Consider the following 14,202-nt stretch of genomic DNA (forward strand, 5'->3'; position numbering starts at 1 on the left):
ACCAGTATTAGTCACTTGGTTAACATATTTGGCAAGTCGCCGCGGTCCATCTTCAGTTTGCCATATGAAGGACCAGCACCAGCGAGTTTTTTTCCATTAAAAATGTGTGAGCAATGTAACCCTCTCAAATGTCCCAGCTTCTGCTGTCCCACTCTGCTCCTCACGTATTATTCTAGGAGCTCACAATGTTTGCGTTTTTATTTATCTGTTCTGTAGGTTAGCAATGTGTTAGACATGTGCCTTTACCAAAAAGTCCAAACCCTTTAAACCAAAGGTGTCCCTCTTTGGGAATTTGTATCTTAATGTCTCAATTGGTTTTGTAGTTTAATGGAAAGTCCAGCTTCAACAATAGTTTTGCACTTGTTTTGCACTAAAAGTAATGTTACTATTGATTTATATACCATCATTCCACAGTGCTAAACACCTAGCTCTTGTATTAGTAGATAAGCCTTAGAAAGTTCCTATGTCACATTGCCACGTGGAACATAAGTGTGCCTATGACCTTCATACCACAACCATCTGACTTTGTGAGAGCATGTGAAGTTTGGCAAGGGGGCATCTTGGCTAAATATCACATATTGACTTAGTGGTGGAAGTTTAATGTAAAATTAATAAAGTAGGAGTGAAATGACCCAGCAATATGTCTTCCTATATTTAATGGCCAAAGGTAAGCCATCCCTTATCATGAATTGTATGTCTCGTGCTTCTTAATGTCCTGTGCTGATTTATGGTGGTGCTGTCCTGTTGCCTGTGCAAAGGAACCATTCTCATGTCGGTTTGCTTTGATGCACACTTGTTTACACGCTATCTCTTATGCCACTTGTCGCTCACTTATGTTTTGTTTCATGCGCAGATGTTGCAACTTCGCTTTGTGAAAGGAGGCTTGACCTTCCTAGGCGTAAAGCGTGTCTCTGTACTGAATGCAGCCTTCCAGAGCACCCAGCGTGTAGAATACAAGCCCATCAAGAAGGTTCTGGTGGCCAATAGAGGTAAGGCCTTCGCAAGGTTAGCTAATTGGCTCAATAAATCACTGTAGAGGCACGTGGAACATAAGTGTGCCCATGACCTTCATACCACAACCATCTGACTTTGTGAGAGCATGTGAAGTTTGGCAAGGGGGCATCTTGGCTAAATATCACATCATATCCCTTGAATTTATGTATTGTATTAAGCGCTGCGTAAACTGTTGGCGCTATATAAATAAAGGATAATAATAATAATAATTCACTTTCCAACCCACATGAAGTGTTGACATATTTCTCCATTGTGAACGTTTAATTCCTACATATAGATTTGTGATTTTGCCTCTGTTTTGTTACATGGATCCTTCCTCAAAGTAATTTCCTTCGTTTAACATTCTGCTCTCATAATTTGGTTTAAGTGTGTTACTACTTGATGACTTGGTAAATAACATATCTCTTACCGAATTACGCAGGTGAAATTGCCACCAGAGTGTTTAGAGCATGCACAGAACTGGGAATAAGGACGGTGGCTGTCTATTCTGAGCAAGACACTGGTCAGATACATAGACAGAAGGCAGATGAAGCCTACATTATTGGGAAGGGACTGCCGCCTGTCCAGGCTTACCTTCATATTCCAGACATCATCAAAGTTGCGAAGGTAAGACGTGTTCTAGATGAAATCTTGCCTCAGATTATTTTCTTGTCTGTAGGTTTAACGCTGTTGAAAAATAACAGTAGTTTTCTGACCTTGTAATGCAGTTAGGAGGTAAATTTAATATGCTGTTCTAGGAAAGATTACCAGCTGATTCCATCTCCTTTTTTATTAGCTTCATTTATTTTCCTGCGCTTGCCATTATTCTTCCCAATGCCATTTACTTTCCTATATTACCTGCCAATTCTCAATAATACATATTTGTTTCTGGGGAGGGCTGGCACCTCAGCCGGGGGAGGAAATACAGCCAAATACCCCTCCAGTACAGACCAGATTACCTCTTATGATAATTTTGTATATATTTAGATACTGCACTATTAAAATTCAGTAAGGCAGAAACGCAATTTATAGAGACTTAATGAGTTGTAAAGTCCTAAGCGTACCGAGACAGATGCTAGTAATGGTCTCCTTGGTCCTACAGACTCTGTCCTCGTTGGACCCTCCAAATCTTTCCTCGCTCCCTCAAGATAGAGATACAAACACAATGTGAATCTATAACGCTAAAAAAAAGGAAGCAATATATGTATAAATGTTAAGTGAGGTGTTAATCAGGGCACGGATCTTTAATAAACCGTATTTAGTTAGCGCTAACGGGAACTATAACTCCAAGCACTGCTTCTCGTTGGGTACTGGTGTATGCTTTGCATTATTTCTTCACACTAAAACAAAAATGTGTTAATTTAGTCTCGCAGATGGTAAATACACGTCTTCTAATGCTAATTTATGAGTAATTTTATATTTCTACCTGACATTCCAGGCTTTGCGCTGAATTTTTAGTGTCAATTCAGTGGGAATAGTTCATCCACTTGTTGCTCGAAATGCATAAACAGTATGCGTGATTATCCAGATATACTGTATCTAACGATCTGATTCTCGGGTGGGTGTACACTGAATAAGAAACAACGCCACATTTGAACGTAGACGTGTCCCAAACAAGTTCTGCGCATAATCAGGAGCACACTGTGATCGCACGGCAACTGATCGACAATGAGTAGTGACGACGAGCAGTCAACGTGTCACCTCTTTGCCGTTACCCACTTATTATGCATCCTTTAGAATATACGCTTTTGTAAAATGGCTTTTGAAGCATTGCTTGGGTGTCAGTGCAGGGCTTGAAAACCTACTCGCAAACAGCTGTTTTATCCTGCTGGGACTCATCATTATGAATTGGGTTTCTGGCTGCCGCCGTGTGAAGCTGGAATGACTCCTTATACCATATAGCGCCGCTCATTTACATGTCAAAACGTAGCGTCCCCAGGGGCAATAAATATATTGTATTTGGCATGATTATGTGGGAAAACTAGTTTTGAACTAGCTCTTGGAACACACAGTTTGAATTCATAAGCATCTTATTTTTTATTATACGTTTTCAGCGTTTCTCTTAACTGCGCATTGTGTTGAGCACAGGAGCTAGAAACTGTTCTCCCACTGAGACCCAGTAAGGTCAAAATGTCCCAGTAGAAATGTACGGTACTTCATAAGTAATAAAACCCAGCCCAATGCCTCCTATAAATATATTTAATGTGGAAGTTTCTTCAAAACATTAGTGATTTGTAAACTCTGTTAATGAGCTTAAATCGAAACAATAAGCGTTGTACCGGAGTCTGTTTCTAAATGCAGCATGGCAGAATAGAGGGGGGGCGCGAGGCTGCATATAACCATTAAAAGAATAATCCCCCCCCCACCCCGAAACTTCTTTCTGAGGACTTCTGGACCGTATTCAGCATACTAGTTTGTGTTCGGATTCAGACTGGATCCATAAGGGAATATCTATCTAGTTCTATGGTCCTTCTGCAAAAGTTGTATGTAGTGGGGGAGCGGATGATTGGCATCTCCTTGAAAGTATTGGAGTAATGGCAAGGCTTGTGCACACCCTGAGGGTATGCCTATGCATGTTTCTATTCTTAATCTATTGTAAGCATTAACATAAAGGAGTGAGCATTGTGTTTTTTGGCACACTGGGTGAACACAGAAGGTTACTTGCATCCGGTGGATCTAGACATGTGAGATGCCTTTCCTGTGTTAATTGGAAACTAACTGCATTTTGCACCCCGGGTGCCAGACCCCTCGCCATTCCGTTATGGCTTCCATTCAGGGAGAGGCATTGTAAAACCCAGAAGCATGTCCCGGCCATTAATTCCCTTTCCGATCTTTTAATTAGAGTTATGGCTGTAGCTCTTTGTGCAGCACAGAGTAATTACGCTGCCGCTCTCTGTCACCTCACATTTATCAATGGCCAGCCCTGCGAGCGCGGCTCGGGACTCCATTTAATTAAACAAGGTGTTTTTTATTAACAGGGCGCAGCACTACTCTTGCCTTCATTTTTATTTATTTTATTTAAGCACTGCTGAAATATGCGATATCCAAGCAGAATGGCATATTGTACAAGAGCACTTTTTCCTGCTTAAATCCTTCTCACTAGAGCTGTCTTGTGCCCCCAACTTTTTCAAGCCCAAATAGCCAGTTGTTGCAACAGTTTTGAGGTAGCAAATGTGTGGACTGTCCTAATCTATATGTATTGCACCCTGTTTATTATACGGTCAACCCTGAGGTGCATCTGTTGGCAGTAAATAGATAAAAATACCTGAGTGAACATAATGTCTACTGATTTTGGTTTCCCAGCAGGACTTCGGGGTACATTCTCAGTATCCTTGTGTCTGGAGCTGACTTCATATTGTACTATAATCCCTGCTTGCAAAACTTGAGTTAGCACAGCATAATACTACTTTGAGTGAAAAAGTGCTTCATTAACAACTTTGTGGATGTTTTATGTGCCACAAAAGAATGAGTGAATGTATATGTACCTGTGTGTGTGTGTATATATTCCCCCCCCCCCCCCCCCCGCAGTCGTCTTCTCAAACCTATAGGTGCAAACAGAAAGCGGTTTAATTTTCCATGGTATCCTGTTTTTGTCTCGTCTACCCCTCAGGAGAACGAAGTTGATGCTGTTCACCCCGGTTATGGCTTCCTGTCTGAACGTTCCGACTTTGCCCAGGCGTGCATCGATGCAGATGTTCGTTTCATTGGACCCAGTCCAGAGGTGGTACGCAAGATGGGGGATAAAGTGGAGGCTCGAACCATAGCAATCAGAGCAGGTAAGGACTGACATTAGATGTGACAAACTGCAAGTGCTTCAGGTAAAATGTCCCATCCCTTGTTCCTGTCTGCCTTTTTTGTGTGCTTATAGTGCATTCATCCTCCTTGCTACTGAGCTTTGGCTTGATGTTCTGAAAAAGCTCAATTTGGGGATCTTTTTGGATCTTCATCTTGCTAACACAAGGTGGATCTAAAATTTGCAAAGGTGCCTCTGGGTGAATAGGCGCCCCCTGCTGCCTTAGGGATTGGCGTATTAACCCTTTACCTCCTGGAGTCATGTGTCTGATCAACAAAGTTCTTTATTGATAGTGAAGTGTGAGTTACATCGGATTACATACAATATCAAGGTTCTGTAACGGTGCTCCATAACTGCTACTCGCAGGCAGATTAGAAAAAGCAGGTGCCCTGGGCAACCATCAAGATGGTCTTCCTACATTGTAATACTTTGTCTCAACATGTCTAACAGGCACTATTTTATTTTCTTATTTATTGTGCTTATAAGCACAAATATCTCCTTTTTTGCTTTCTTGGTACCACAGCCCCTGAGATAACTGTCCCTTTTGAACAATCCTTAATCTGCCACTTCAATCAAGGAAAGGTGACTTACTGACTGCAAAATTGTTTTTAGTCCATGAAGGGGAAAAGAAAAGTAAATTTGGAATATAAATATATTTAACCCCTAGTCAGCTTTGTAGGAGACAAAGTAGTCTCAGCCAGCCATCCACGTATCTCCTATGTAGCGCCACGCTGAACCCTGTACTAAGCGATTGTTCACATCGTTCTTGTGTAGTGTAGAGGACTTAGCAGCTGACAGCCTTCTGCTATGTCCTTTGCGCTTTTGAGAGTACACGCGTGACCTCTGTTAAATGCGATTGCCCAGCGTTTACAGAAGGCTCTGTCTAGGGAGAAGAGAAGCTGCCAGTCTGACTCGTTCGTAGCTTCTGGAATAGTAAATTAAAGTTGTAATATAAGGGCTTTCCTAGTTGAAGCGTAAGCAGTTTCTTTGGATGGCACCTAGATGTAACTATAGAAAATAAAAAAAAATAAAAATAAAAATGAAAATTGGCCCAGTCTTCCACAGGAAAAATGTTCTTTTAAACACTAAAGGGGTTAAAATTAAAGTTCTCAACTCTCATACTCAAGTGCAACTTGAGGAAAAGAAATCGGGTACCGCTGGGGACAATCGGAGTTGAGAAATTGGTGTCCCATGAAATGAATGGGGGGGGGGGGAATATAATATATATATATATATAATATATATATTATATATATATTATATTATAAAGGACCGACCTCTATCTTCTCATTTATCCAGTCTCATTACATGCACATTCCTTTTCTCCTACCTAGGGGTGCCAGTTGTTCCCGGTACTGACGCTCCTATATCCTGCCTTACGGAAGCTAAGGAGTTCTCCAACACATATGGCTTTCCTATCATATTCAAAGCAGCGTATGGAGGTGGCGGCCGTGGCATGAGAGTGGTACGGAGCTATGAGGTATGCTCAGAGATACAGATGTGCCCTGCCTTTCGGTGTATTGGGGCAACACAATTTGTATGATAAAGTGATATTTTGCCAATTTTTTTGAAGCATCTAGAATATTGATACTCTAAAACGTAATGCTTGATCTGAAACTACATGCGTGGGCTCTTGTCTGACCTTGGCTACAGGCTGTCCTGCCACAGGCAGCTATATTAAAAAAAATAAAAAAAAAAACTGGATGCTTTTGGTGAAATGTGGACCCTGGAGGTAGATACTTGTGGGACAAACTGTTTCCACGTCCTGTCTGATGGAGGTGTAATCTATATATTTATAATATATATTATAGGCATTTCGGAAGGCCAGCCAAACAAAGTCTTCGTTACTGGGTTCCAATAGTCCAGAGGCAGAGTGTTTGGCCCACGTTTAAACTTGAAAATGCTTTGTTGCCTATTTCTACAGCGGTTATACTCTAATCAGGATATTTGCCACTAATTTATGAGCACTTCCATGGTTGACACTTTAAATACAGTCCTTGCTTTTAACAGCCTCTGAGAAACCCCTGGCGCTAGGTTGGTAAAGCTCCTAACATTTTACTGCAGACATTCAAGTTTTTCCAATTTTGTACTGATTTCACCCAGTAAATCCCCTTTTGAGCCCTTAAAAATTAAGCTAGATAATAGAATTTTGTGTCTAGCTTTTAAAATGCAAATGCGTTTGTCCGGCCCCAGTTGATTAGTTACATTTTGATGTGTTGAAATGACTGCAATAATCTCGTACGTACGGTGGAGATTTGAGTGTACCATTATAGTGGGTTCCTATTGTGTGCTTGAGAACAGGTGTTGCATTCAGTCAGTGGGTTTGAGTTTTTTTTTTTTTTTTTTTTCTTCTTCAAAGGCTGATAACTAAAGTCAATTGGAAGTTTAAGGACCTATAATTGATGGCATAATGCGGTGAGATCTGGAGCACAGCATTACGCTTTCAGTAACGATTATAGCAGACGCAAGCGAACTCTGCTTAAGACAATGTTTCAAAGTAATTGCCTCTCAATTGGTCAAGGCCAGAAGAGAAACCCATTGAAATGGGAATAAAGTTGGGACGACAAATTAATTTCCACAAAACAATAACCGCTAGAAGAGAAGAATAAGATTTCCTTTGTAGCGGATCTGTCTCTTTTTTTCAATAGACCCCTATTGGAAACGCCTTACCGTGCAGGATACAAAAATGTATCTCAATTTGTTCTCCATATCTGAGAATTATCCTCCAAGCCATCTTCTCTGCGTTGCCAAGTTGCTTGTTGTGAGTTGGTCCAGGCAACCGTATGAATGAGCGGAAAGGAGACCACTCCATCAGTAGATAACGCTGATCCCAGCTTCCACAAATTAAGCTTTTTAAGTTAAATATCACAAAAACTATTGCAAAGTTTACAAGGTTACAAAACCAAAATCGATGCAAATGCATTTTTTTTTTTTTTAATTATGTTCTGTTGTGTCAGTTTCTCCTTATAAGGTGGGGAAACTTGTATAACGAACCAATTTCTGGTCCCAAGTTTCAACATAAATGAACAGCTTCATGAAAGGGGTGGAATTAGCATGTAGATCCCCAGAGCAATGAGTTACGAATGCTATTTCCATGCATTAAATAGCTTTCTAATCTGGTATCTTAATTGGTACAAACCATTGCATAGGTGCCGTGTATAGAACTCTGAAACGAAGAAAAAAGGAGGAAAGTGGCAGATCTAGGCATAGTTTCTATGATTACTGGGAGTAAAATCTTGGGTGTAAATAATTAGAATTTGCAAATAATTCTGGGTGCTTCTGTTGGGTCTATACCAAGAGAACACAAATGATGTGTTGTAATTTCTAGAAAGGTACAGTTCTTCCTGAAAACGGGTAAAAGTTTGACCTGATGCCTTTTTGTGTTATAAATCTATTGATATTATAACCTACTGGCCATTTTCTAGTTTTAGTAAGTCGGGCTTGGAACAACATATTTTTTTATTTTTTTTTATTTTTTTTTTTCTGTTGCTTGTTATGATTTTTCATCATTAGACATTCATACATCAGACTTTATTGTTAACAATACCCTGCAGGCTCCTTCCAGCTGATTAGGATAAATACTCATTGCTTTTCCCAAGCCATACATATTTCTAGCTTTCGTATCTCCCCTCTGTATAATGTCCCCCCACCTTCTTAGCTTCCGGGCTGAGCACTGCTTCCCGAATGGTTTAATTTCCATGTATCCCAATGTAACAGATGGTGTTCTGCTCCTACTGAAGAAATATTAATAAGAGTGGCTGTGAGCAGCTGAGACCCACAGGTCCTAAATGAGTATCTCCTTCTACATGTTTATATTGTTTGTATTTTGTTTAACTGTAGTATGGCGAATGGCCTACGTATGCACCCTTAGATATTTTCCCTACTTCTTGACCAAAGCTATCGGTGTGATCTTCAGGAGTTTTATAAATTTTGGGAGGGACCAAATGCTGTTGGGTAACAAAAAAAAACTGGGTAAAAAAAAACTTGATATACAATTTATGCATATTGCAATATACTATGTCTGTTTCTAAAATATAAAGGTGTTTGTGGAAAGCTTTATAAGAGCCTATAGGGTTTGCACATTGTTCTAACATATTCTAGTTGGGGCAATGATTTACTCCAAGGCTGGAATGGATTGGAACTTGTTGAGCTCCAATAACTATGAATAATAAGTATGACTAAATATATTATGCATTTGTGGGTTTTTTTATTTTTTTCATTAATGTTTTCTTAATGTTCTGAAATACACCATACTCTGTTGTTTGCAGGAGCTGGAGGAAAACTATACCCGGGCTTACTCTGAGGCCCTGTCTGCCTTTGGCAATGGGGCCCTGTTTGTGGAGAAGTTCATTGAGAGGCCTCGTCACATAGAAGTTCAGATTCTGGGTGAGTTCAATTGAAGAAGAGCCAAGTATATGACGTGCATTGTTCAAGAGTTATGGATACATTCATTTCTTGCTTGTAATCACGCCTAGTATGAGTGCTTCTCCATCAGTATCTTTTTATAAGTGTATAGATTTTGACGTAGTATCAAAAAGGAAGGGTACTACTCAAAAGAAAGCATCTTGTTCCATGCCCTTACATTTGTTTCATGTTTTTGTTCTTAAGGCTATATTTAAAGAAAATGTACTATGTTTCTCTTTAGAATCTGGGGTATGTGTTTTATGTCCTGCATTGTGAAGACCTTGGGCTAAATACTCTCCCAAGGCAGGTTAGGATTGGAAATTGCATCTGGACTGTGTTGTCTACCAGTCTATAACAAGTTTCAAAAAATCGTAGAAAAGACTAAAGAAATCGGTCATTGGTTACTTAACGCACCCTGATGTGTAACTGTAAGAAAGAAAACACTAAAGGTTTGGGTAGTGGCCCAAGATCTTTAAATCCAGGCAGTTCTCTCTTGGTATCTAGTGTACTTTGTCACTCTTACTGTTGGAGAGAAAGCATCACAAAGAAACCTTTGCTTTGCACCGTCTGGAAGGTCCATCTCGCCGCAGTACAAGGTCAGCGGTACCTTCTAAATGCAAGAACTGCCACAAAAGATATGGTAGTAAAACTAAGAACAAAGACTAACTCGGTTAGTTCTGTTCTACTGCACCACACATAATTTAATATAAATATATGTACTAAATATAAGGGCATTTAAATGATTACAGGTACTAACCACATTTAATGGAATAGTTTTCGTTAGTAGAATGCCCAATGTAAGACCCTTATAAGTGAATAGTGGCCTGAACGTGGTCCTTGGTTAGTCCTGACTGGCACGTTAGAAAGCAAAGCACAGTTTAGCCTTCTTGTGTACGTCTGAGTGATGAGTCTGCCGGAGACGTCTTTAGCTAGGCACGACTAACCCACGCCAAGCAGGCGGTTTATTTTATCAGAATGATGTCCGCCGCAGAGTCTTTAGTGAGGCTGGTCTGCTTCACGTCAAACGAACCATGTAATGAAACAAACTAAATATAAAATGTTTTTGCTGCGAGAAGACGGCTGGAAATTTATGTTTATGTATTTGTGTCAATTAAATGACTTTGTTCGTTTTGTGTAACATGTTTTGATATTTGGAACCTTGAAACTGGGCAAAATCTATTTTATCCAGATGGCTGTGTGAGATATAGAGGTGTAGTTTTATTTATAAATGAGTAGAGCGATACTCGCCTATTTTTTTTTATGTCCAAATTATGTCATGTGTCCATTGTACATCGCTGCGGTTTTTTGATGCTGTATAAATGTATCTGTAATGCATTGTAACCGGCATTGTTCTACAGCAGGAGAAACTGCTTGTATTCTTGCGTGCCATGGACCCTTTATAAGTCATATGGTCTATTAGAATGCTGGCAACGTTTATTTCTTATGGAAATCATTTTCTTGCCATGGGGTAGATATTCCTGATCGGAATATCAACTGTGATATAGAAGCAAAAACCACACTGGTTTGGAAATCTAGATGTAATTGGTGGAATACTAATCCGTTCTGCTCCAGAGTATGATCTCTACGATTAGCCCATTCACCCTGATTGAAATAAAAGCATTGGCAATCCGGGTATGACCTTTGTGTACTTGAGGCAGTATGTGTTTTTATTAATACGATTATTTTTTTTTTTTCTCACCGGCCAAACATTACAAAGCAAGACTTTCTTTTCCTCCCTAGTGGTGCAGTCGGGGAGCGTCTGTTCTGTGGTGCTTCTCTAATAGAAGTGTCTGGCCAATTTAGGATTAGGATTATATTTCAAATATTATATTATGTAATATTGTAGGTCATCAAGGGCAAGCCCGAGTGAGTTTCTTCTACAAGGTGGTCTGAGTCAGCCCTCCATAGTGTATAGGTGGGCTAGATTGCTTAAACTATTCTAACTAATTTACCTATGCTGCTCAGCCTCCAACAGGAGAAGCTCATTTATTTTTGGTCCTTCATGATGCTTAGACATATCAAGGTGTTGAATTCTTCAACTCTCCTGTAAAATGTCCACCCCATTGTCCATATCCTTCGAATAGCATCGTTAAATTATCTAGAATTTACAGGTGTCTCGCTTTTAAAGGGATGCTCCATTGTCTCCTGGGTTCAACTGCATGGATTCTGTATTTGTCCCCTTCCTCGGAGCCCGCTGCCTCGTATTAGTGTTCCAAGAGGTCTGAGTCCCCCATACGCATGTGAAGCGTAGCAAAACAAAGTCGATCTCTGAATGAAACGGTACAAAATTAGGTCATATGACCTTAATGGGTCTTATGTATAAATAAGATTTATTTATTTTTTTGGCTCAAAAAAGTCATGTTAAAAATGGTGGGACCGTATTGACAAAGGGATTCCGAATATCTGTTAATTCTATTTATTTATAATTGTGGCTCACATGTTGCTTTAGGCATTGCACCTGCGGTATGTTTACAAATCCACATTTTTCCCAGTTCTACATATTCTACTTAACCAACGTTTTACGTGGTTCACATGTCTGACTGTAGGCTTTTAGGGCACTTAAACCAATAGCACCATCTTTAACACCAGTAAGAAGAATTATGCATGCACAATATTTCTATAAATGTTCAGAAAGATACTCTACAGAGATTAAATTTAAGGAATTTCTCACTTTTATAAATGTCTTCCTGTACGGGGCTCCGTAGACCACTAGGTGCCCTATATGGTGGCTGCCTATATGGTGGTGTCTCCTCTGCCTTTAAGTATTTGTGCCCAAGACCACTATAATAAACACTTTTATTACGAAAGCATAATTCCAGCAGATTATGTGTAAGTGGCAGTAAAATTTCCGTTATTCTGTGGCAGTTTCATTTGCTGCTTATTCACACTCGGTATGGCTGTAAGCAGCCTGTCCTCGGGTTTTCTCACTTTGGCTTCTTTCTGATCACAAGCTGCTGAGAAAATTAGAGCAGATTAGAGGAGAGCGTCTATGACATGGAGCGTGTAGGGCAGCAGTTACCTAATAAGTGAGATGTTTAATTGGCTGCGAGGTCTCACACCAGATAAAAATCCTGTGATAGTTTCAAGTATAATGGGTTATGCTGTAAAGTTAGAAATAACTGTTCCATTGACAGCAGTTTTATGCTTTAAATAATCGGTAAAGGGTCAGACTGCTGGCACTGGCTGTCGCTTGCTTTTTCTATGTTTTAGATATAGATATGGAGTGGTGTATAACTCCAGTTTCCAAGGGGCACAAGCAGGCCCGCTTGTTTTCAGGAAAGCCGAATGCTTAGAATTTTGTTTAATCTGAAATAACTTTTTTTTTTTTTCCTCTTTAGGTGATAAATATGGTAATGTCATACATTTGTATGAACGTGACTGCTCCATCCAGAGGAGACATCAGAAGGTGGTAGAGATTGCTCCAGCTGCCCTGCTAGATCTTCAGCTCCGGGACAGACTGACCCACGACTCGGTCAAACTGGCAAAGCTGGTAGGTGAAGTCTGGTGGATTTTGATGCAGGACCGTGGATGCCAAACTGTGATTTGTAAATAAAGCCAACAATACATAGTCCCCAACCTCAGTGTTTCTCCTATTGATTAGACGATTGCTGGTTTAAGGGTTTGATTTGTATTTGTTCTTAGAAATAATAATAAAAAAAAAAAACTACAAAACTGGAGAACTAAACTGTAAAAGAAAACTAACATGATCATAAAATTAATGGCAGGAAATTAGTGGAATGATCTACCTGATACTTAAAGAGCATCCAAATTCTAAGGACATGTCTGATACTGATAATATTGATTGCTTAGTGACAGTTAAGCAGTTACTTGAAGCTTTATTGATGTTTTATATGGGTTTATAATCCAGCAGAGGGCAGCGGAGACATGAAGACTACATGCTAATTTATTTTGAGACTTTTCTTTCTTTGTTGTACCTGCAGGGCATTTGAGCCGTATGTAGTTATCTTAGTCTTCTACCAGCAAACCACCAAGCAGCATCACACTATTTGTCAATTGACTGTTTATAGGGAACAAAAGGTGTAAAGCCAGATGTGCAAATATGTCATGAATATGCATTTTTTTGGCAGGTTTATGCAACAAGCTTGTGAAATCATGACTTTTAAAGGCACTTATCAATTAAAAGATGATTTTTTGTTTAATAATCTTTAATGGCACCTGTCTTAAAATGACATGGTTGCATTTTATAGTGTTGGAAGTTCATCTATTGAAAGATGAACAAGTTACAGACATCCATTCATGGTGTAGAAGATCACTGGGATTGGTGGCTTGTATGCATTGTGATATCAGGAAGTTCGGCGTGATGACGTCTATTATGCCTACCTGATGCATTGTGTTTTGGGCAAGTGCGCTGTGATATATGCTTTCACATAGTATATATACATCGTCTTAAAGGCCTTTGTGACAAGTGAACATCACTATGCCAGAAGCCATTTGCAGATTTAGTTAGCCTTGTGTGCATATCTGGGAAAATTCCCAGAGTAGGCTACGGGAGCGCTCCCTCTTTTTTGGGTAGGATTTGCTTTATGGGGGATGGCATTAGCTCCCCAGAAAGCCTTTAGTGGGAGTGGACTGGGCGAGAAGGTGGAATATGGATTTGGTCAAATGCGGCGCTCTTACATGGACAGTGAGAAACTGAGAAACCAACTCAGGGAAGCAGAGCTTCATTTGGAGAGTTCCCAGGTATGTTTTTATGAGGCCTCCTGTGAAGCTGTCAGTCTGGACTATCGAACAGACGTGGGGCTTCCTGTTGTATCTCTTCTCGGGTAACGGCATCAAATCATGGCAGCCCCGGGGGGGAGTTATGTGTGTTAGGAGAAAAATACAGAAGCACAAAAACAAGTTTAGTAGAATCGGGTGCTTTTTAGATAAAATGTGGCCTTAAATTGGATTACTACTGTATAGAGTCCATCATACCCTTTCATGGTTTTATGGTGATGTTGATATTCAGTGAACTCCAGATGGAGAGCAGTTCTGGCTAACAGATTGCATTG

The 14,202-nt window shown here is 40.0% G+C and overlaps 1 protein-coding gene across 1 annotated transcript in view; it reads left to right on the forward strand.

The window, feature by feature from the left end:
* The first annotated feature begins 853 nt into the window (after positions 1-853).
* Positions 854-14,202, forward strand: part of LOC149298568 (pyruvate carboxylase, mitochondrial) — a 159,642-nt gene continuing 146,293 nt past the window's right edge. The window contains exons 1-6 of the mRNA XM_089487272.1: positions 854-989; positions 1,436-1,620; positions 4,604-4,769; positions 6,121-6,266; positions 9,055-9,172; positions 12,529-12,680. Coding sequence (XP_089343398.1) covers positions 854-989; positions 1,436-1,620; positions 4,604-4,769; positions 6,121-6,266; positions 9,055-9,172; positions 12,529-12,680 — 903 coding nt within the window. The remainder of the gene's footprint in view (positions 990-1,435; positions 1,621-4,603; positions 4,770-6,120; positions 6,267-9,054; positions 9,173-12,528; positions 12,681-14,202) is intronic.

This window comes from Sceloporus occidentalis, unplaced genomic scaffold (genome assembly GCF_023333645.1).
Source record: "Sceloporus occidentalis isolate IW3139 unplaced genomic scaffold, rSceOcc1.0.p SCAF_32, whole genome shotgun sequence".
Classification (NCBI taxonomy): Eukaryota; Metazoa; Chordata; class Lepidosauria; order Squamata; family Phrynosomatidae; genus Sceloporus; species Sceloporus occidentalis.